Raw genomic sequence first — 23435 nt, forward strand, 5'->3', positions numbered from 1 at the left:
TTTCCGAGCGTCATCCATTATTTTCTGCTGGTGTCTGGGCATTTGATCAGATTTCCCTGGGTGTGGGACCCAGCTGGTTGAAAGCTTTTTCTGTGAAATCTCTGGGCTCTGTTTTTCTTTTCCTGCCCAGTAGGTGGCGCTCGTGGCGCTCGTCTGTCTGCACGGCAGTCGGCCCGGGAAACCGCGCGTGGAGGGCGGGGGGTGTCGCCGGCCGCCCTGGCTTGGGGGAGTGCCGGTCCTAATTGCCCAGCTGGCCCGAAACGCCAAGCGTGACGGGAGGGCCCCGCTATCCAACGTTCCCAGTCAGACCGGGGAGCCACGTGCGTGGAGGGGACCCCAGTCGCCAGCCGCCCCGGCCGGGAAAACGCGCGCCCCTCGGGTAGCTCACCGCAGCAGATTCTCCCTGCCCGTTCAGCTGTTCCAGAATGGGGTACGCTGTCTTTTTGGTCTCTGTCGTGACTCCAGGAGCTGTTTCGTATTGTTTCTGTTTCTTTAGTTGCTTTTCTGGAGGAGGAACTAAGACCCGCGCGTCTTACTAAGCCGCCATCTTGGGACCTCTCTCTCATTGTGGTTTTGATTTACATTTCTCTAATGGCCAGGGAAGTTGAGCATCTCTTCATGTGCCTTGTGGCCATTTGTATTTAATTTTGAGAAGTTCCCATTTCTTTCTTTCTTTCTTCAGTGTTCTTGCTTTGGGTGTAAGGTCTATAAAACCGCCTCCAAGTATAAGATTTATAAGATATTTCCCTACATTTTCTTCTAACAGTTTTATCGTCTTAGATTGTTCTGGATCAGCTGGACAGGAGAGTTCTATAATAGAAAATGGGAAAATGTGCAGTTTTGCATGGCTCCGAGGACCCCTTTTTAGGACTGTAATTTGATGTTTGCTGATTGTGTGGACATTTGGTCTGAGGAAGTGTATTCACAGAGGGTAAAGGAAGACCTTGTTTTGATAAGCCTTTTGACAAGAAATTTTCAGGTGTTTACTATGGTAATTTTCGCCTTTGTAGGGAAATCATGGCTTTGATTTCATGCATTTGAAAGTTTGGGACTTAATAGCAATTGGAAGGCTATCTTGTGGAAGCATTTAGTTCCCGAAGAGTAGATAACCTCATTAGTCTGTCACACTAACAGTAACCTGAGTATAGTATATTCTCGGGAAATCATCTCCTTTCCAGAAGGGAATCAGCATGGAGAACAGGAGTTGTTTATGGAGGAATACTTCTGGTTTTAGACGAGGTAGAGGAAACCTGAATGGTGCAGTTACGATGAGAAGCAGCAGAAGTTTTAGGATAATTATGACTCATTTTGGGGGTAGATGAAAAGGAAATTCCCGGGCTTGGAGCCCTTATTAAGGCAGAGCGTGGTTGTATTTTTGTGCTTAATCCCCCAATGTACACATTGTACGATCACTGTTTAAAACATAACAAGACCATTCCCTCAGGTGGCTAGCGCATGTTCATAGATATTACATAGGTGCTATTTGAGAAAAGGATTCTCAGTAACGCTGGAAAGTTTGAAGTTTGGGGTCTCAAAAAATGCCTTGCATGTTAGGAGATGAGGTAAATTTTGTTTCTACAGGGGTGAGACTGCTTCTGCTACCCTGCCTCTTAGATTCCAGTGCGCACTACAGAAAGTCGTTTTGAAATGCAGAAATTCAGGGAGTCTCAAATTTACATGATTTTATAAATCTTGTCAACTATTAGCGCTACCCTAGACTTTATTTTGAGTTTTGGCACTCACTGTATGTGCTGTATTGACAGTAAAGACCCAGAATAAAGGAGTCAGTCAGCAAAGGGTGGGAGAGGAGCTGTGGACTCGAGGCGTTCTTAGGCCTTGGGAACCTGAGAGATGAAATGGCCTTTTTTTTTAAAGCGTGGACTCTGAGATACAGACCTGCTGTGGTCTTGATCTTGGTTCCGTGCGATCGAGCTATTTATCTAACCTTCAGTTCCCTCATCTGTCAGATGAGGGTTGATGACCTGCCTCTCAGTTTGTTTGCGAATGCAGGTAAGGAACCCGGCGTGCCCGTGCACCCCGGACCTCAGGCGGCACCCATCCTCGTGCTGCCACACCTCCACCCTTCCCCTCCTCCTGGCTGGTCAGCTGTCCCTGAGTTGTACCTGACGTCTTCATCAGGTTGCCTTCGGACCTGGAAGGAAAGCTTGCTCCTCGGCAGGATGTGGGTGCCCAGCTTTTAGTGCCCAGTGGGGATTTGTGTGCGGGACCTGACTCATTTCACCTGCAGATGGTGCTCCCTTTTAGGACCTCAGATCCGTCAACTGAAAACGTAGTTCCTTACCCCGAGCCGAGCATTTTGAGCAGGGGTGAATTTGTTTACCTGTTTATCCGCCCCCACGAATCAGATCTTGCATTACACCTTCAGTGTCCTGGCTTTCAGAATGGCGAACCGACCCCTAAACGCAGCACCTACCCTCTCCTGTGCTCGCCACCCGCGCCCTTCACTCCAGCCAGGACTGCCGCTCGTTCCTCGAGCCCCCTATGCCCTTGTCTTCGTTTCTGCTCTTCCCTGTCCGTTTTCAGAGCCCCTCTTTCAAGACCCCTTCTAAAGTCTCCTTCTCTCTGTGAGAGCGTTTCTCGGACCCCCGCCTGATGTGTGTACTAGCCTCTCCCTCCTGTTCCCGCAGCGTCCTGTGCCTGCACGGCGCTCAGCAAACACAGCTGCACTTTGGGCTTCTTCCCTATCTCCTCCACTCTCAGGCAGTGACAGGAATTATCTTATTTACATCTTTGTGTCTCCAGAGATTTACTCTGTTGTTTTCTATAGTTGTACTTTGTATTCCAAGATTTGACCGCACTATAAATTTTTAATCTTCTCTCTAGGTGGACTTCTGGATTCTTTCCAGCTTTGGCTATTAGCAGTGGTTCCTCATTCTTTTTTTAAAAGACAGTTGTGTGTGTGTGTGTGTGTGTGTGTGTGTGTGTGTGTGTGTGTGTGTGTGTGTGTGTTTGGGGCGTTGAGGATGAATCTGAGATTTTAAACCGTCCTCAGGAAAGGCATGGCTTTCTTTTGTCATTCTTTTCTGATGTCACTTCCCAAGCCAAATCTAACCTTAAGGATGCTCATGTTTAGGATGCGAAATCACCAACTCTAAGTGTATAGAACCTCGTTTTTTTTCCCACTTGAACCTATTGTGTCTTGTTATTTTGGTCCTCATCTGGAATGTCAGGTTTCATTATCGCGGGAGGACTGTCGAGTCACCGCTGATTGCCGAGTGTGGTCAGGTGGAAGCCGCGTGGCTGGATCCACGGGGAAGCGGGGGCTGCCTGGGGGTCTGGGGGAGGGAGGGAGGCCGAGGGGAGGGGGCTGTGCTGGGGGGCCCGGGGGGGCTCAGGGCTGCAGCCCAGGCTCCGCTCCAGCCCCCCACCCCCACCGCACCCCCGCGGCCGCCTGGAAATTTCCAGCTGTGAACACAGATGGGGGCGCAGGAGCGTGGCTGCAGGTGACCCCAGTCCAGACGCTGGGGCTGGATTACCGTGTCAGCTCTTCACAAAAGTGTCCGAGAATTGTTAGTAAGTGTGAACTTGTATGAATTGTCATTTTAGCATTTACCCGACTGGATGAGAGTTTCTTGTTCACTCAGTCTGTCCCGTAGTGTGTTGTCTCCTCCTCCCAGGAACCCCAGGAGCTTAGTGCTGTGCCAAAAGCCCACCGCAGAGCAGGTGCTCCAGAGGTAGTTGTTGGAATAATGGAGGATTGTCTGCCTTTTTTTTTGGTATGCTCTATGGCGGGGTCACATTTCATTCTTTTTCCACGCGAGTATCCCTCGTTACTGTAGCACCGTTTGTTGAATTTTTGTTTGTTTCTTGAGAACTGCATGGGCCCCAAATCGAACCGGCTCTCCTTCATAGCAGGTGAGAATTCTGTCTCTGAACTACCCTTGCACCCCCGTGTGCCAATTTAGAACGGATTTGTAACTGTGAGTTAGCCAGCTGTTACGATCCCATTATTGGAAGATGCTGCTTTTCAAAGTTTTCAAAGTAAAATTAATCCAAATGTTATGGGATATTTGTCCAACCTCAGTTCTCTTTTTTATCATTATTATTTTATTTTTTTTACTTATTTATTTTTCTATTATTTTATTTTTAACCTCTCTTTTTTATTTCACTAATATAGTATATATCCTTAGCCAGATTATCTCTGGAGGACTTGACTTCATTACCTGAAATAAGAAAATCAGAAATTTCACTGAGATGTGAACTTTAAATGAGATGATTTAAATTGGAAGCGATGTGCGTGTAAATGCACGTACACTGTCTCGTTTAGGCTGGGACCTGGGATAAATGTAATCACAGAATTGTTAATAGAGGCGTTGCAAAGCCCTGCAGCCTGATCTTGGGATCAGAACAGAAGGGCAGCTTCGCACCAGCGTCTTTAAAAAGGGGGCATTCCTGGGTTTTTTGCCCCCAGCAAGCTTCACATGAATCAGTATTATTGTCTGCCTGTTATATTCCCATCAGCGTTCAGAGGTATCAATTGATGACCTACCATGTAATAGAAGTTTTAAATTCTGTTAATAAAAATACCCCAAGTAGAGTTTCCCCAAGTTCTCTGGCGAAGGCCTGGAGGTGTGCTGCCAGGCCTCTGTGAAGAAAGGAGCTTGCTGGGGAGATACTGGTTAAATATGGAACATCATTTTTGTAGGATTTCTTTGCCAGGAAATCGTCGTACATGTGTGTCTCCCAGAGGGGCTCGGCTGACCGTGCTTTGACGGCAGGTGGACAGGGGGGCTGGGCCCCGGCCTGTGTCTGGGTTCGACATGCAGCACCTGGCCGCTGTCAGGTAGGGACCGCTGGGCCAGGGGAGGGGGCCAGCAGAGGAGAGAGCCGTGAGGCTGCCCGGCCTGGCGGGGGTTCGAGGTAAGGGTGCCGGGGATTGAAGTGCCTCTACGCAGAAACCTGGGGCAGATTGAGAACCAGTGGGCAGAAGCGAGCGGGAGACACCAGAGACCCCACGTGGGGTCGAGTTGTCTGTGGGGCTGGCTGTGCTGAGGCCGAGCTCCCTGCAGGCTGCTGGTTTCCCATCCTGGGCCTGTGTTCTTGGAAGGAGCATTCCTGGGTGTGGGGAAGTGTTCTTTACTATTCCCTCCAGTCCCGAGGAATTTGTGATTATTTTATTTCGTTTGGCAATGTTTAGTTCTTCAGCCTTTTCTTTTTTCAGCATTGTGTTCATTCCTGTGGTTCATTAGGAAAAGGATGAATAATCTGATTTGTGCATACTTACTCGTTGAATGATGAGACTACACACGATACAGCTGTTAGGAAATGAGGACAAGACGGTAGCGGAAGCCATATTTTTGAAAGCCCGTGGCAGACCCATAGAGATCCCGGGAAAGGGAAGGAAGGCCTGGACGGCTGCATGATACAGAAGCTTCTAGAAGTGCATGTGAAGGACTCGAAGGGCTGGGAGGATTTGAGGACAGAAGGGAGAGCAGGAGCCACCAAGACAGGAGACGGGAAGGCCCAGAGACGCCCTCACTGGGGTGAGGGGAGCTCAGCCAGAGCCCTGTCGGGATGTCGCCTGGGGAGCTGTCTCCCTGCCTCACCCCGGGCGGCGTGGCGGCTGCGGTGGGGGTGCTGAGCGCGGGCTAAAGCTCAGCGCCAGCTCAGGCGTGCCCGGTTCCAATTCCAGCTCCTCCCTCAACCTTGGGGCAGAGTCTGGGAGAAACTGGAGCCTAGAATTGGCTATAAATTGGGCTTTCTGATAATTGTGAGGGTTAAATGAGATGAAGAATCATGGAATTAAGTGTTCGAAAAATGCTACCTACTATTCCAATTTTTTATTATAGCTTAAATGGTAGAGCAGTGGTTTCAGTGTGCCCTGGCGGGCAGAGCTGGTGACTGGTGGTAGTGTTGGTGACCAGTGGGTGGTATTGGTGACCGGTGGGCGGTGTTGGTGACCGGTGGGCGGCGCTGGTGACCAGTGGGCGGTGCTGGTGACTGGTGGCGGTGTTGGTGACTGGTGGCGGTGTTGCTGACTGGTGGGCAGTGCTGGTGACCAGTGGGCGGTGTTGGTGACCGGTGGGCGGTGCTGGTGGCTGGTGGGCGGCGCTGGTGACTGGTGGCGGTGTTGGTGACTGGTGGGCAGTGCTGGTGACCAGTGGGCGGAGTTGGTGACCAGTGGGCGGAGTTGGTGACCGGTGGGCAGCACTGGTGACCGATAGGCGGTGCTGGTGACTGGTGTTGGTGACTGGTGGGCGGAGTTGGTGACCGGTGGGCGGAGTTGGTGATCGGTGGGCGGTGTTGGTGGCCGGTGGGCAGCACTGGTGACTGGTGGGCGGCGTTGGTGGCCGGTGGGCAGCACTGGTGACCGGTGGGCGGCGTTGGTGGCCGGTGAGCGGAGCTGGTGACCGGTGGGCGGAGTTGGTGACCGGTGGGCGGTGTTGGTGGCCGGTGGGCGGCGCTAGTGACTGGTGGGCGGAGCTGGTGACCGGTGGGTGGAGTTGGTGACCGATGGGCGGAGTTGGTGACCGGTGAGTGGAGTTGGTGACCGATGGGCGGAGTTGGTGACCGGTGAGTGGAGTTGGTGACCGATGGGCGGAGTTGGTGACCGATGGGCGGAGTTGGTGACCGGTGAGTGGAGTTGGTGACCGGTGGGCGGAGTTGGTGACCGGTGAGTGGAGTTGGTGACCGATGGGCGGAGTTGGTGACCGATGGGCGGAGTTGGTGACCGGTGAGCGGAGTTGGTGACCGATGGGCGGAGTTGGTGACCGATGGGCGGAGTTGGTGACCGGTGAGTGGAGTTGGTGACCGATGGGCGGAGTTGGTGACCGATGGGCGGAGTTGGTGACCGGTGAGTGGAGTTGGTGACCGGTGAGTGGAGTTGGTGACCGGTGGGCGGAGTTGGTGACCGATGGGCGGAGTTGGTGACCGATGGGCGGAGTTGGTGACCGGTGAGTGGAGTTGGTGACCGATGGGCGGAGTTGGTGACCGGTGAGCGGAGTTGGTGACCGATGGGCGGAGTTGGTGACCGGTGAGTGGAGTTGGTGACCGATGGGCGGAGTTGGTGACCGGTAGGCGGAGCTGGTGACCGATAGGCGGTGCTGGTGACTGGTGTGCGGCGCTGGTGACCGGTGGGCAGCACTGGTGACCGGTAGGCGGTGCTGGTGACTGGTGAGTGGAGTTGGTGACTGGTGGGCGGCGCTGGTGACCGGGAACCTGTGCCACGCGTGCTGGTGGGGGGGGGTGGTGCAGGCTCATTAGCCCCACCAGGCGCAGCGTCCCAGCGAGCTGATGGAGACGTGATGAACATATGATGACGGTAGCACACATTGTAAATATAATCAAGGGTGGTTGAAATGGCACATTTTATGTTTATATGTTACCACAATAAATTTTTTTAGAAAGAAAAAAAAACCCTACAGAATCAAATTAGAAATGGGATTGTAAGTTGAGATTTAAATATTCTGTACAAGAGATACTCACGGGCTGCCCGCCTGTGGCCAGGCGTTGTCCTGTGTGCTGGGAGTAGGTAGTGAGGCAGCACTCTTGCTTTCAGAGGCGCCACAGGATTCCATTTCTTTTGGATTTGAAGCTGTGGTATGTCCCTTAACCTTTTCTAGCTAATAGAGAATAAACGGTGCCTGAGCTAGCCTCCAAAAATGCCACGAGTGAAGCATGTGGTTTGCCTTCCAGTCGCTGCAAAGAGTAATTTGAAATTGCTGCCTCTAAAAGCTCTCTGACCATTGACTTCTGTTGCTTCTTTTTTTATAGATTAGAATATATTTTAGAGATGAGTTAAAATCCTTTGAAAGATTTCTTGCTTCTGTTGCATGCTGGCCACCTGGGTTTTTCGACCCTGAGAATTGTGCCCGTGGGTTTGTTCTGTCTCCACCCCGTTCTGTATCAGCACCTGCATGATAGCTTGAAATAAGTGACCATTGTCACTATTCACGGCACATAGGGGCAGGGCCCTGGAAATAAAGGTAAAACAGGGTCAGCTAGTGTGTCCTGAAGAGCCAGGCCTGTGGGGGGGTCAGCCACCTGTTTAGTTTTTTTTTCAATCTCTCCTCCCCCAATGCAGATTTGTAAAAATGTGCCACCCTGGTTAAAACAGAGAAGGTCGGGTTTAACAAATGAGTCTGGCTGCTGAGTCATTATATTGATATTTCTTTTAGTCTCCAGTGTCTGGGAGCAGCTAGAAGGAAAAACCTAAATTTGTGGAATTGTAACCCATGCTAAACTCTGAAATCTGTTCTACAACTACTTGTTGGGTGTGCTTTGAAATTTATTGCTTTTTTTGGACATATGTTGTTTTTCATAATAAAAAATACAAATTGTTATGAATATAAATGTTTATATGAAAAACAAAAAGCGCCTCCTTTAAATTGCTGCCATCTCACAACGATGAGGGTGGCTAGTTAAGAGGATATGTTTTTAAACGTTTTACAGTTTCTTGAAGTTCAGTGGCATAGTATTTGAGATTGCAAGTGGAATACAGGAGTTCTGTTGTAAGGTGTTGTGAGCTCCTAGTTTTATATCACAGAGTGAGCAGCAGAGAATCCAAGTAGAAACTGCTCTCCAAAGAGGGTGGATGTGCTCGAGTGACAATCTGTTCACATAGGATGGAGTCTGAGTTCTGGAGAGGTAGAAGAGAATGCAGTTAGATTTCTTTGTTCTTATTTCAGTATACAGGTTTTTGAGATGCCTGCCGAATCGTGGTGAATTACCTGAGTTTTCAGTTTGAGGTCTGCTTGTGTTTTACAATCTGCCACTGACTTTGCCCTGGGGGCGGGGAGTGGGGTGTGGTAGGTACATTTTTGGAAGAGAATTTTCCCTTCCTGAGGAAGCATGTGGCTTTGGCTTCTTCATTTGATATTTATTTATATTAAAAAGTGAATGTGGAACCTCCATTAAACATAGTATGTTTCAGTATGAGCCCTGATTCACTTGGATTTTTTTTTTCTTTTTTATCTTTATTTTTTATTAGTTTTTTAATTTTTAAAAAAATACAGCAAACAAACGCAAGCATTCTTAATGTATGGTCATTCGGTTCTACATATATTATCAGTTATTCACAATATCATCATATAGTTGCATATTCATCATCATGATGGCCAAAAGGCACATGAAAAGATGCTCAACTTCCCTGGCTATTAGGGAAATGCAAATCAAAACCACAATGAGATATCATCTCACACCCACCAGAATGGCCATTATCAACAAAACAGAAAACGACAAGTGCTGGAGAGGATGTGGAGAAAGAGGCACACTTATCCACTGTTGATGGGAATGTCAAATGGTGCAACCGCTGTGGGAAGGCAATTTGGGGGTACCTCAGGAAGCTAAGTATAGAATTGCCAGATGACCCGGCAATGCCATTGCTAGCTATCTACTCAGAGGATATGAGGGCAAGGACACAAACGAACATTTGCACGCCAGTGTTTATAGCAGCATTATTTACGATTGCCAAGAGATGGAAACAGCCCAGATGTCCATCAACAGATGAGTGGCTAAACAAACTGTGTTATATACATATGATGGAGTATTATGTAGCCGTAAGACAGAATAAATTTCACTGGGATTTTAAGTAATGTGAGACTTACAGATGGTTAAAGGTCAGCTAGTGGGAGTCAGATGATGGAGATAGGGGACTGTAAACAAATGAGACCCCAACTTAATATAAAAAGTGTTTAAATAATACAAAGTAGAATGTTTTGCGGGGCTGCCTTCGGGTTTGGGATGTCATGCAGGAAACGCCTGTTTTTAGGTCCCTCTTTGCCCCTTTGGGACCATAAGGCGGTGTTGATGTCTGTGCTGTCGTTTCATGTTGTGGGGTGGGGGTGATGGATGAAGGAGGCGCACAGTGGTGCCTCTAGTGAGTGGGGGCCAGGAAGGGCAGCCAGGGCCCGGGGGGAGAGCAGGGGGGACTACGGGCAAGGGGGGCTGCGAGAAGCTTCCGGCAGGCGGGCACTGCTGGGGATTCCCGCAGGGGCTGTTTGCTTAGACTGGGTGGCATGGTCTGTGCAGAGAGAGCAGCGTGAGCGTGAGATTGAAGATGGGAGTCTAGGGGACGATGAGATGGCCGAATCAGGTTGTGCTGAGAACTAAAGATGGGAGAAGGGTAGATTGGAGGGTGGAGAAATGAGGAGAGTGGCATAAAAGCTAGGGTTTGTATGTAAAGTCTGCACATTGCTTTGAATTTCAGTGTCAAGTCTTTTATATGTTCTGGAAGGAATTATGCTATTGTGTTTCATAGATATATTTGTTGAGTATGATTTGATTTTTATTGATTGTTTTTAGAACTTTAAAGTTACCTAAACAGAATTGAAAATGAATCCTATTATAAAATTTCCTAATAGGAGACTGACCCATTATTATTTTTTAATGATTAAATTTTATTTTGGAATCAAAAGGAGAGTCACATTTTTTCTCCTTTGTTAGTTAGTCCTAAGAATTCACCTGCTAAAAGGACTGGGACTTTTGTTTGGAACTGCCATGCTTCCCTTCACCACTCTTTGAAAAACTTGACCAAAGAACTTGCATTTAAGATAAAATGTCAGACACTTAAAGCATTAATAATACCTGTTGTTGCCAAGGTGTGAAGAAACTGACTTAGCCCATGATAGGCACTCAATAAAACTTTGTTGAATTATTGAAAATAAATTGTCATTGATTTACTGGAGAGCAGTTTTGCAATGTCCGGTTTAAATGCTAAGACACTTGAATAAAGTTGGTCAGTAAAGCATGTTTATAACAGTAAATAGTTAGAACACTATAAATATCTATAATCAGAGGATTGGTAAAATAAAATTAAATATATTACTTCAGTGAAATAGTACTAAACAGGTGTTAAAAACCAGAAAGTTTATTTGCATTTTACTGATAAGGAAAAATATCCGTGCAGTATTAGTGGAGAAAAAAAAAAAGGGAAGCTACAGAATCCTGTGCAAGAACATAGCATTTCTATTTAAAGAAAAGTATGTGTAAGTGAGGCTAATGTGAGACATGGCCTGTTGACCTTGGACACTGAGCCTGATGCCCAGTGCATGGAGGTGGCTGAGGGACATGCTGACTGAGAGGCAGAGTGGTGAGCTGTGAGTGTACATACGCGCGAATACTGTGCTGCTGCAGAAAGGAGCAGAGTCGTGAGGCATGCCGCACTGTGAATGAACCTGTGGGCCATTATGTGATGCAAAATAAGCCAGAAACAAGAGAGCAAATACTGTATGATCTCATTTAGAAAATTTGGCCTAGATGGCAAGTTTTATAGCAGTCACGTTTAGTACAGAGCTGTAATTATTATTTTTAGATTTTGAGAGGCTGTGCTATATATCTATAACCTGGTATTTCTCCGGAACTGTGTGTCACCTGAGGCTCAGAGTTGGAGTTCTGCAGGTCTGAAGGTCAGTGTTTCCTTCTAACAGCAACTGTTAGAGACCTTGGAAAAGAGATTAGGCCTCAATTAGAGATAAGAACGAAGCTGATCAGATTGGAACTAAGGTAAATCAGAATATAGGGGGAAGGAGGACACTGTATTTTAGAACTTCACCTACTTTATGAGACCAAAGGAAGAGAGGTTTATTTTTGTCTAGAACCTGAATTATCCATAGCACATTCTCTTAACTCAGTCTGGGCAGATCATGTGAACAGCCCAAAACCCAGGGAGCCCAGAATGGATTGAGGGCTTTTACTCCTGTACAGCCTAACGTCGTGCCTGGATACATCCCAAAGTATGTTGACCAGATCATTAAAAAGTATTGGCGAAGTCCCCTGAGGGATGGGAGAAGAAATATGGAACTATTAAACTTTACCACCAGGGAATCCCCTGATACTTTGTCAAACTTTAGGGACACTCAAATCAATAGGCCATGCCCTTGATCATGAGGCTTACTCTTGTGAAGCTTATGTAGGTAGCGGAGAAGCTTAGACTACCTATAGGCATGCCCAAGAGTTACTTCTGGAGGACCTCTGTTGTTGCTCAGATATGGCCTCAGTCTCTCTAAGCCCAACCCTGGAAGAGAAATCATTGCCCTCCCCCCTGCATGGGACATGACATCCAGGGGTGAAAGTCTCCCTAGCGACGTGGGAGAAGACTCCCAGGGATGAGTCTGTCCCTGGCAAAAAGAAAGGAAGGAAAGAAAAGAGTTATGTATTTCATACATGTGTAGAAGAAAAAATTTGGAGGACTACTTCTTTGTTTTGTACTTCCTTTATATTGCACAAATAAGCTATGTTTACTTTTACAATTGATATTCTCCTGCTTCAGAACTGCCAAATACAACATATTTCCTCCACTGATAAATTTTAATAGGACTGTGTATGGAAAGGCACCTTCTGTTTGAATTCTTGGATTGGCGAGGCCTGGGAAAAAGTGGAATAGCCATGCCACCTGTTCTTTTCCTAAGGCTTTGGAAATCTGGGTGGGGTGGGGGTGTCGTGAGAACTGCAGCATTCTTTCTTTATCTCCCCTTTCTCTCCAAATCTCCCAAAGAAAAGTAGTTGGAACCTTAGTCCACCAGTTCGAGAAAGGTTACCAAGGCCAAACCCAGATTAAGTGTTTTCAGAAAGCAGAGCAGCCAATGGTTTCTTTTCTCTGTGTACAGCCTTCTGGTATTTAGGTAATAAATATTTATTATTTATTAAACAATAAATATTTAGATAATAAATACCAGAAGGTAAACTTAAAGATAGAAGTGACTTCAAAAGTTTTAAATAATTCATAAACGTCTTTGTGATAACCACATTGTTAGAACACAGGTTGTGTATATTCAAAGATCAGATAGGATGTAATTTTTTAAATTTATGGGGTTTTTTTTGTTTTTTTTTTTTTAATTTTCTGAGTATTGATAGAAATTCCCCTGAACCCTACCAGCTACCCAGGGAATGCTGATGACCCAAAAACATTCAACCCGGTATGGAAACGTGAGTCACAGCATTGTGGGATTTTAGAACTGAAAGGGATTTTAGAAGTCAAAAAAGAGAAAAAGGAATCCAAAGTTTTGGGGTTTTTTCCATGATTGCTATTGAATTGGCCCCTTTCCACGACCCTCCTGTTTCCGCAGTGAACACCTACCTCTTCATGATGCAAGCTCAGGGCATCCTGATCCGCGACAACGTGAGGACCATCAGTGCGCAGGTTTACGAGCAGATGGTCCGCGGCGCCTACGCCAAGAGGAACAGCAGCGGGAACGACTCAGGTAGGCCTTGAGCAAAGAGGTGGTTTTATTGGACGGTCTCTTCCCAGGAGGGCTGGGTTTGGTATGCATAGTTATTTTTGATGGAAAAAAAATGCATTGTCCAAGAGGGGAGGTTTGGCTGAGAGTCTTACCTTACTTCTGCAGAAGAAGTTGTTGCAAAATGAATCCTTGTTCATGTTTCTGACTGTGCCTTAAGCGTAACCAGGTGACTCTGCTTTCGACCTGATACTTTTCCAGGAGGCAGGCGCTAGCTTTCAAGGCCCCAGGGTTCAGCGTAGTTGCCATGGTGTCTTGCCAGTAGGCAGTTTAGGCATATATTTAGGGACCCGGTAAAACAGGAGAACCAAAAACTGTTTGGGGAAATAACTCGGTACTTGATTTCAAAAATGTATCCTCTTCACCAACAGAGAAGAAAGAACTTGGTGGGACTTCCTTACCCTTAGGTTTGCGGATGTTAGTCTTGTCTGTTACTTGTTTTGTTTTCAGTTACATGTGGTGACGGTGAAGGTGGTGACGGTTCAGAATTTCCTTAAATCATAATCTGGCCCCGAAGGCTACACAGAGAGAAAGGAGGAGCTGTTCAACTCTCTTCTCTCCTTGGACTCTATTTTATTTTTTTAAATACCAAAAAACACATAACAAACGCATATATTCCTATTTTGATCATTCCGTTCTACATATGTAATCAGTAATTCACAATATCCTCACGTAGTTGCATATTCATCATCATGATCATTTCTTGGAACATTTGCATCTATTCAGAAAAAGAAATAAAAAGAAAACAGAAAAAAATTTTATACATACCATACCCCTTACCTCTCCCTTTCATTGATCACTAGCATTTCAAACTAAATTTAGTTTAACATTTGTTCCCTCTATTATTCATCTTTATTCCATATGTTCTACTCGTGTGTTAACAAGGTAGATAAAAGGAGCATCAGACACAAGGTTTTCACAATCACACAGTCACACTGAAAGCTGTATCATTATACAATCATCTTCAAGAAACATGGCTACTGGAACACAGCTCTACATTTTCAGGCAGTTCCCTCCAGTCTCTCCATTACATCTTGACTAACAAGGTGATATCTACTCAATGCGTAAGAATAACCTCCAGGATAACATCTCGACTCTGGAATCTCTCAGCCATTGACACTTTGTCTCATTTCCCTCTTCCCCCTTTTGGTCGAGAAGGTTTTCTCAATCCCTTGGTGCCAAGTCTCAGCTCATTCTAAGATTTCTATGTCCCCCGTTGCCGGGAAGGTCCACACCCTTGGGAGCCTTGGACTCTATTTTAAATGTGTTCAACCCAGTAGGATTTGTTTACAGCATTTTTTATGTATGCTTTAGTTGAAATTTACACATGTGCATTTCATAATGATCTGGTAATGGGGACAGTTCTTACAAATTATAATTTTAAAAGCGACTTCTGGAACAACGGTTTAATGAATTGCCTCTGGTTTACCTTTCCCAACCAGGCGAGGCGTTTCCTCCCGTGGTGTAATTCCCTGTGTGTGGCTGAGTTTGGTGGTCACGCTCACTCAGCCACTGATAGAGCTTTCCAGATGTGAGCGTGCACATTTCCCTCTCAGTGTGGGGACTCTTACCTGTGGATTTTATTCTCTTCTAAGAACTAACTGCATAAAGAGGAAATCAGGACACAGAAACGTCTGATGACCTGCCCAACATTATACTTATTATAGGAACTTTTTTTTTTTAATACTTTTATTGATAAATCTGCACACACATATATTCCATACCATATATATAGCCACAATCAGTGGCTCACAATATCATCACATAGTTGTCTATGCATCACCATGATCATTTTTTAGAACATTTGCGTCACTCCAGAAAAAGAAATAAAAGTAAAACCTCATATGTACCATACCCCCCCTTCTCATTGACTGTTTAAATTTAAACATTTAGAAGATGAAGGGTAAGACAGAAATCCCCTGAAAGACTAGGGGAGTCTTTGTTGTCGCTGCCTTACGTGTGCCAGGCTCTGTGCTTGCATCGTCGCTCAGCGTCTTCTCGGGGACCCAGTACAGTGGCTCCCGTGTTCCCATCTTATGGAGGAAGGTGGGAGGTGCCAGGAAATGCCTGTTGGCTGTGTGAGTGAATGGTGGGTGTGACGAGAGGCACGGTTCCTATCGCAGCGTGGCTTTCAGACCCCCTCCAGCGGCTTCTGTGTTCCCGGCACACCCTGGACAAATAAGAATTGAAGTGGGGGTATTTCACTGGAATTGTAGTTGGTGAAAACCCACCATCTTCACTCATTTCAAAGCAGTTCTCTGCCTCGCATGGAGGGTATCCTGGCCCTGAAGCTGCTGAGATGGCCAGGTGCCTACCACCTCCAGCAGGGCCACTCCCACCCCTGCAGCCTCGCGACCAAGGCTGAGAACCAGTGCTGTGAAGCCAAGTTGAGTAAGTAGCTACTGATGGACAGAAATATTGGTCTCTGAGCCCTGGGGAGTCAGTGGCCACTTGAATCTGTAGGTAGGATGTTTGTTTCCCCCATTGTATCACTGTAAAAGCAGCTGCCTTCTTTGCACTTCTCCTTCCTTTGCTGGACGAACATGTCCGGATTTGAAATGGATTAAATTTTAAAAAGTAAAACTGTGGCCATAGAAATTCAGCAAATCCATTGTTTCATCCCCGCTGTCTGAGGCTCCCCCCTCCCTGGGCGCATGCGCGGAAGGGGAAGCCGGTGACGTCTGGGAACCCCAGCAGTGTGGCCGTGTGACCCGCCTGTTTCTAGGCAAGAGGAGGAGGAGAGCTGGGACTGCTCGCAGTTAACCACGGGCAGTTTTTCCAGGTCACTGGCCACTTCCTCTGCCTCTTTCACTTCTTTATAAAGTTTCCCCTGCTAGTGAAAGGAGGTTTTCTTCGCGTTTTCGTTTCACATGTGAGGTGTTAATTTTTTTCAAGGGTTAAGGCAAGATTACGGAGAACTTTCACTTTGCAGCTGTATTTGGGAGTTGTTTTTTTTTTTATTATTTTAATGGCATATATGAATTTAGTAATCAGAAGAAAGAATAAAGTAGCCTTGTTTTATTTCATACTAATTGTCACCAGGCTTATTGTATCAGCATTTGAAGCAAGTAGAAAGGAATTTATCTTTATCTTCAAACAAACCTCAAATAGTAGGTGCCTCAAGTTTGGAAAGTACCTTGTCTCCTCTCTCCGTGGCTTTTTTTCTTCTTCTTTTTAACTTCTTATTTCCTATGTAGGCTGTAACTCTTAAGAGTTAAGTCTGGCATTGCGGGTGTTAATACACTGTCTGTTTTTGTGGATTAGTTCATGAAAATGCTTGTTATAATGCCCGCGGGGCTCACGCAGTTTCTGCAGTGCTGGGTGTCCCGCCACCTTCTACCTCCCAGCACGTGGGCTCTTCACGCTCCCTTTCCAGTACATGGGGAAACTTTTGCCTTTAATGTATTTTTCTTCAAGATAATCATTTTACATATAAAATATGTATTTTTTTATGAAGCAATCGGAATCGTCAGAGTAATTGGTCGACTCTTCGCGTAGGTTTTTGCAGTAGTAAATACGTTTGGGAGAAGGGCGACTTAGGGTAGGTTTGCACGGATGAACTGGGGACTGTGGACTGATTTCCGTGGATGTGGGATTTTCCCTTCAAGGCTCGGGCTTGTTCGGTTTGCATCTCTGTGTAAAGTAATCGCTACCAGGCTCTGAATATGGGTGTGGGGGTTTTCTTTTTAAACTGCAGCTCTCAAGGACAGAAAGGCGCCTGCTTCTTCCCTCTGTGCCGTGAGACTGTTAAATTCTCCTCAGGCTGCCCCCTTGGGCTTTGCACCCGAGTCCTCGTGGGGAGGGCAGCTGCGTGCTCATATAAGAGGGGCAGCGCATTAGCCCTTTGATTCTTGGGAGCCCTCTACCGATAGTTTTTATGATAACCAGGTTGAAAAGTCTACAAATCTAGGGGTTAGAAGTGAAATTGGCAAGAAGTTTTAATTTTCATAGAATTAGCATGAGGATCCAAAAGAAATTGAGCTGAATCTAAAAGATTTGGAGAAAGATTTTTTTTTTATTAATTTTTAATTTTTAAAAAAATATAACAACAAACACAAACATTCTTAACTTATGGTCATTTCATTCTACGTATGTAATCAGTAGTTCACAATATCATCACATAGTTGCATATTCATCATCATGATCATTTTTTAGAACATTTGCATCAATTCAGAAAAAGAAATAAAAAGACAGCAGGAAAAAATTCATACATACCATACCCCTTACCCCTCCCTTTCAGTGAGCACTCACATTTCAATCTAAATTTATTTTAACATGTGTTCCCCTATTATTTATTTTTATTCCGTATGTTTTGCTCGGGAGAAAGATTTTAATGCTTGGTGAAAAATAATGCAGTGATGTGGGAAAGGCCCAGAGCCGTAGCCGTGGGTGCTGTCGCACACTGGCTGAATCTCCTCGCAGAAGCTGTGTGCGCGGGAGGCCTCAGCTTCTTCCTCTGTAAAAAATGAGAGGTTGGAGGAAGCCCTTTCTGTTTCGCTGTTATAGTCCCCTAGGAAAAAGGCTTCTGCTTTCGCACTCTTAAAACACCACTAAAAGTCAGTAAAGGAACATAAGCTTAGATTTTATTTTAATTCTTCTCAAGAATGAGAACAGGAAAGGACACTACAGCCAACAAATTTGGAAGTTGGAAAGCAGATGGACCCGGGATAAAGGACTTAACAGGCCCGAGAAAACTGGCATAGTTGCAGCTGCAGGGAGAGTGAGAAACCACACAGTTTAGACCCGGGAATCTCCCAGAAGCTCTGGAATTATGAGCAATAGCAAGTCCTTTTAGAAGTGGGAATAAAGGTGAGAACTAGGATTAAGATCGGTGGAAAACTACTTAAAATGCAGTCAGGTGCCCAATCCCATTTCCTCTTCTGGCAGGAGATAGCGACTCCAGTGGCAGAGATGCTCGCAGAGGGCCCGGGGACCTGGGGACGCGAGGCAGGTCAGGGGGAGCCTAGGATTGAAAAGTCAGGGCCAGCACATCCAGCCTTGGGGCCGGGCTGTGTTCCCGACTGGAGGCTGAAGGAAGCTTCCCTGGGGACTCTGACCAGCCAAGAGGACAGACCCGAAGATGCTGGCACGGGAGGTTTCCAGAGCCGGCTTAGGGCACAGCACCCTACAACGAGGCGCCTCATCGTCCAGCCCTTTCCAGTTAGCTGTGGGGTGCCCCACTCTTAAATATTAGCAGTGACCAAGGATTACTGTGCTGGAGATGAAAACCAAGAACAAAAAGTAAATTGGAGGAAATAGACTATATTGGGAAAAGAAAACCAAACAATTGTCATTTGTATTCTCAGAGATAAGAGAAAATGACTGTAAATGTGAATATATACAAGAATATATTATCATAAATGAATATTCAGAAAAGAGTTTTTGGAAATTAAAGATATGATGGTTGAAATGGAAGTTAACTTGAGGGTTGGGTAAAGTTGGGGAAATATGTTGGAAAGTAGGACAAAAAAAGGCAAAATGGAAAACCAGATTAAAAAAAAAGAGAAAATTAGAGGTTCAGTGGGTCCAGTGACCAGCTCATAGTCTGTTCTTCAGAAAGGGAACAGAGAATAAAGAAGGGAGGGCATCATCACTGAAGTAGTACCTTTCCAGCAAAGACAGTTCAGAAGGACGTGAATTTACAGACTTTCAAGGCCCATCGGATGGCTAAACCAGGAGGTTGAAGCAGACCACAGCAGGTCTGGCCAGCGGGATGTTTTCTGACCTAAGAGAATGTCCTTCTGGAAAGGAGCTATGAGTCGCCCCAGATGTCAGGAACTGGAATGGCTTTAGACCTCCAACCCCGTGGAAGGTGGAGGGCAGTGGAACAGCACGTTCACAGTTCTAAAAGAAAACTGGTTCTGGTCTAGAGTTCTGTAAATTCAACCAAGCTTTTAATCAAGTGAGGAGAAATAAGAGCGATCAAATATACAAGATTTCAGAAAAATTTGCTTTCCGTCCTGTTTGTTAAGAAGCTACTCAAAGGATGGGTTCCACCAGAGAGGACAAAGAAAGAAAATGGCTGTAGGAAACGTGAGGTTCAGTAAGGAAGAGAGGGGGAGGGAGTCTAGAACACTGGTGAAGGTGAGGAACCGAGACTGCCGCTCCAGGCTGGGGTGCTCAGAGGCACTGGCCCTTCTTGGAAAGGTGAAGTGAATAGCGTAGTTGATGCCTGCAGATGTCTTAGGAGGACATGTGTCAGTGAGAGGTGTGATGCCAAGTTAGTAGTTATTACCCCAAGCAAACAGAAAAACAAGACCGTTGCTCTGAAAAATAGATAACCCACGAAAATTATGCAGGAATTTCTGTTTCTCAGCTCTGAATGTTATTTGTAGAAAAATCATAATGTAACACCAAAGGCTGTCCTGACCACAGTCAAGACACAGGGCTGTCAGGAGGATGGGGAGATGGGAGAGGCAAGTGGGGGAGCAGGAGGAAGAAGGGGGCAAAATAAAATCATCACCTTCCGAAGTGGGCAGTCAGTAGCCGTGACCTGAAAGAAAAACCGGTGTTACCTATATATGGCTTGGTGGAGGTAAAAACTAAATGTAAGTACTACATAGTTGGCTCAAGGAGGTGAGAATAATATCTTTAGGGAATAAGAGATGGAAGATGGGGCCTGTTGTCTCTTTAATTACCTTGTAGGATTATGTGGCTCTAAATGGAATGTTTCTAAGACTGTAAAATCAATGAAGATGGGAACGCTGGTTAAAATGCTATTCATCTGATCAACATTTCTGTTGGTGGGTTTGGATTTTTAACTGGCAAAGAGCTAGTTCAGAATCCTGCTTCTGTAAAAGACGACATCTAAGAAAAAGAGTTCATCTTTGGTAGGTGTCTAAGAATTGCCCATTGATTTTAGGTACGAGGCTGATTTGCCATTTCCCCCCCCCCCCCTTTTTCCCCAGATTATCCTCTTGACTTGAATCACAGTGAAACTTTCCTACAAACCACAACTTTTCTCCCTGAAGACTTCACCTATTTTGCGAATCACACCTGCCCTGAAAGGCTCCCTTCCATGAGTGAGTAGAGCTGTTTATTTTCTTCTATTTTTTAAAGTGATTTGTGTTTTTATTTGATCAAAATGACAAGGAGGGCGTTCTTTCTTGAACTCTGTATTTGTACGTATATGGAGAACACAGGCACCTCCCTGCCATCAGGAGCGGAGCTAGCAAATGTTGTTTGTGGTCTGGACCTCTCTTCAGCTTCTCTGCAGCGTTGCCTGCACCCCTGGGTGTCCTGTGGTACCCACACTTTTCTCTCTTCTTTTGTAACTTGGGCCTGTTAGGATGTCCTAGAAAAAGAATAATGTATATTTTAGACAAAGAAGAATCTAGGCATCTAGCTTCGTCTTTTGGTATAAATCTCACACTGATTATAACTTGTTTGATATTGGAAAAGTTATTTTCTCAACAAAGTGCTGGTTATTAAGAAATTCTCGGATTTTTTTTCTTTTTTTTTTTCATGTGCAATCCGAAACAGGGACATTAATTTTTTTCTGTTCTTTTGGGCTTCTTAGATAGTTCAGATAGTTCTGCTTTTTAACTTAAGTCAGACATGACAAATGATCTGGGTTTTGAGGTGGTTTGCCACGTGGGTTTTAGGGCCCCAGACTCATAAGTGAATGAATTGAAACATTGTGTCTGTACTTACCTCAGGAGCAAGCTGAAATGGCTCCAACTAGCTTCGTGGCTTTCCTACTTCCCCTTTGAGAAGTTTCACGTTCAGTAAAAGAGAGCTTTGAGAGATGGGAGCTGGTTACGAGAAATCATTTTCAATTGCCGTTTTGTTTTCTAATTTTCAACTTCTTTCTATACCCTTGGCAGAAGCAGAGCTCTGAAGTCTTAATTTCTTGATCTCCTGCTTTTAGCAAATAAGAGTGGTGAGCGGAAGTGCAGTGAGTTGGAAAGCAGAGGAAGAGCTTTCCATTACTATTAAAAACACTATCAACTGAAAAGGCGTTGACTCACACCCTGGAAAAAACATACCATTTTCTGGCCTCTTAATCCGTTTTTTCTTCTATGTTCAGAGGGCCCCATAGACATAAACATGAGTGAAATCAGCATGGATGACATTCATGAGATCTTCTCCCGAGACCCAGCCATCCAGCTCGGAGGTCACTGGAAGCCCTCGGATTGCATGCCTCGATGGAAGGTAGGGACGCCAGGCCAGAGGTGCCGGGAGGTCTACCCAGAATGTGCCATCAGCCTGGATCACCAGGGGTTCACAGATACAGCATTTAGTACTTGGCTTCCCTCCATCGAATGCAAGGTGTTTGCACTGACAGAAACATTTTGAAGGAATGGATCTAACCTGAGAACTCTTCTGTAGTCGTAGGAATTTGCATCACTCTGAGTACTCAGCGGGACCCTCTTCTCTTCCTAACTGAAATATGCTTGAAGTGAATGGCGGCGGGTGGGGTCTGTAGGTCTCTTGTGGTACAGTTGCAGGCGTCTTTGCAAATGCAGTGCTTCCTGCTCTGTTCTTCTTTGGCTTAGTCTGAGGTTAGTGGAATAAAAAACAGAGTTATCTAGTTTGACTTGGAGATTTGTTTAGTGTTTTTCTGCACAGTTATAATCAGAAGTCAATGGTGTGGACCAAGTTTATGACACTGACTTAAATCCATTCTTCTAACAATATTTATTAAAGTGCTTCTTATGTGGCAGACCCTGTTAAGCACTCGTGGTGCAGCAGAGATCAAGGAAGTCCTGGACTTTAAAGTTTAGAAGAGTGTTTGCAGCCCGTCACGAATATAAAATCAGTTTAATGACTAGCAGTTAAAAAATAAAGTAAAATATTAGAGTGCTTGGCATGTTGTAAGGAGGACAACTTTTGTGACGTTATTTTACTTGTGTCTATATATATATATATATATATATATAATGAACTGGGTCATAGTGTAAACTGTATCTGTTCCTGTGGGTTGAATAAACTAATTCACTGGACACTCCTACTGCGTGCAAGGCAAAGTGTATGTAGCAGTATCCACTGGACAGTCCTACTGTGTGCAAGGCAAAGTGCATGTAACAGTATCATCCGCTGGCTTCCAAGGGTCGACTCGCCAGCACAGAAGTCTTCCCTTGGAGGAAGTTGAGGTACAGGCAGCTCAACCCCCCCAGAAGCCGGTCAGCTGGCTGCCAGTTCTGCAGGGGTGACCTGCCATCGAACAGCAATCTGGGGGACTAACAGGCTTGTTTCTTTTGCTGTGGCTCACACCAGGTGGCAATCCTTATCCCTTTCCGGAATCGCCGTGAGCACCTCCCCGTCCTTCTCAGACATCTGATCCCCATGCTTCAGCGCCAGCGCCTGCGGTTTGCATTTTATGTGGTTGAGCAAGTGAGTGGTCCTCTCTTTTTCTTTCTTTCTCTTCTGGGGCAGCAGTGTAGAGTGCTTCAAGCCAATCCATCTTTGGTGTAAAGAGCCAGTAAAGCAGCTCTTACAACTGAGGCACCCTGAGGAGGGAAGGGAAACAGAGCAGTTCTGTGCTCCGGTTGAGATGTGGCTCAAAATCAGCACATTTGAGTACACGGTGGAACTTCGCACCTGAACTTTGCCTTTGTAAGGCGGTTTGGGTAGTGCCTGCTTTGGGCCGTGTCTTCAGACTCCAGCCCCAGGAAATTCCTCTTAAGATAAGAAGCTATATCAGCTTCCGACTCAGAGAACGTGGCGTTGGAGTCAGGAGACCTGGGTTCCTTTCCCGTGTCTGCTATTAATCAACCGTGGGATGTGAACATTAGCAGACTTCTCTCAGCCTCAGGGTTTTATTTTGGTTTGTGGTTTTTTTGAAAATTTTTATTAATGAAACCAATCAGCATACAATATAAACGTTTTTTTAATCATGTAATTGTATATTCATCATCATGATCATTTCTTAGAACATTTGCATCAATTGAGAAAAAGAAAACAGAAAAAAAATTCATACATACCATACCTCTCACCCCTCCCTTTCATTGATCACTAGCATTTCAATCTACTACATTTATTTTAACATTTGTTCCCCCTATTATTTATTTAAATTTTAAAAATTTTTTTAAAAAAAGTATTCATTAATTTAAAAAATTAACAAGCCAAATAACACATTAACATATATAATCAGTAATTCACAATATCATCACTTAGTTGCATATTCATCATTTCTTAGAACATTTGCATTAATTCAGAAAAAGAAATAAAAAGACAATAGAAAAAGAAATAAAATGAAAACAGAAAAGGGAAAAAAAGATTATACATTCCATACCT

General features: G+C 45.3%; 1 protein-coding gene and 1 long non-coding RNA gene across 5 annotated transcripts in view; one reads left to right on the forward strand and one right to left on the reverse strand.

Annotated features, from left to right (window-relative positions):
- Positions 1 to 23435, forward strand: part of B4GALT5 (beta-1,4-galactosyltransferase 5) — a 90902-nt gene that overhangs the window by 50141 nt on the left and 17326 nt on the right. For all 3 annotated transcript variants that reach the window (XM_077167062.1, XM_077167070.1, XM_077167072.1), the window contains exons 2-5: positions 13026 to 13160; positions 20105 to 20218; positions 21226 to 21350; positions 22416 to 22532. In XM_077167062.1, coding sequence (XP_077023177.1) covers positions 13026 to 13160; positions 20105 to 20218; positions 21226 to 21350; positions 22416 to 22532 — 491 coding nt within the window. The remainder of the gene's footprint in view (positions 1 to 13025; positions 13161 to 20104; positions 20219 to 21225; positions 21351 to 22415; positions 22533 to 23435) is intronic.
- LOC143688783 (uncharacterized) lies at positions 7127 to 13160 on the reverse strand. Of its 2 annotated transcripts, none has more exons than XR_013178309.1 (3): positions 13037 to 13160; positions 11332 to 11401; positions 7127 to 7873 (listed from the first exon to the last, which is right to left on the reverse strand). It is a non-coding gene; the product is annotated as an uncharacterized LOC143688783 (long non-coding RNA). The 2 variants fall into 2 exon arrangements; XR_013178308.1 differs by having other exon boundaries at positions 11304 to 11401.

Source organism: Tamandua tetradactyla, chromosome 1, assembly GCF_023851605.1.
Source record: "Tamandua tetradactyla isolate mTamTet1 chromosome 1, mTamTet1.pri, whole genome shotgun sequence".
Taxonomy (NCBI): domain Eukaryota; kingdom Metazoa; phylum Chordata; class Mammalia; order Pilosa; family Myrmecophagidae; genus Tamandua; species Tamandua tetradactyla.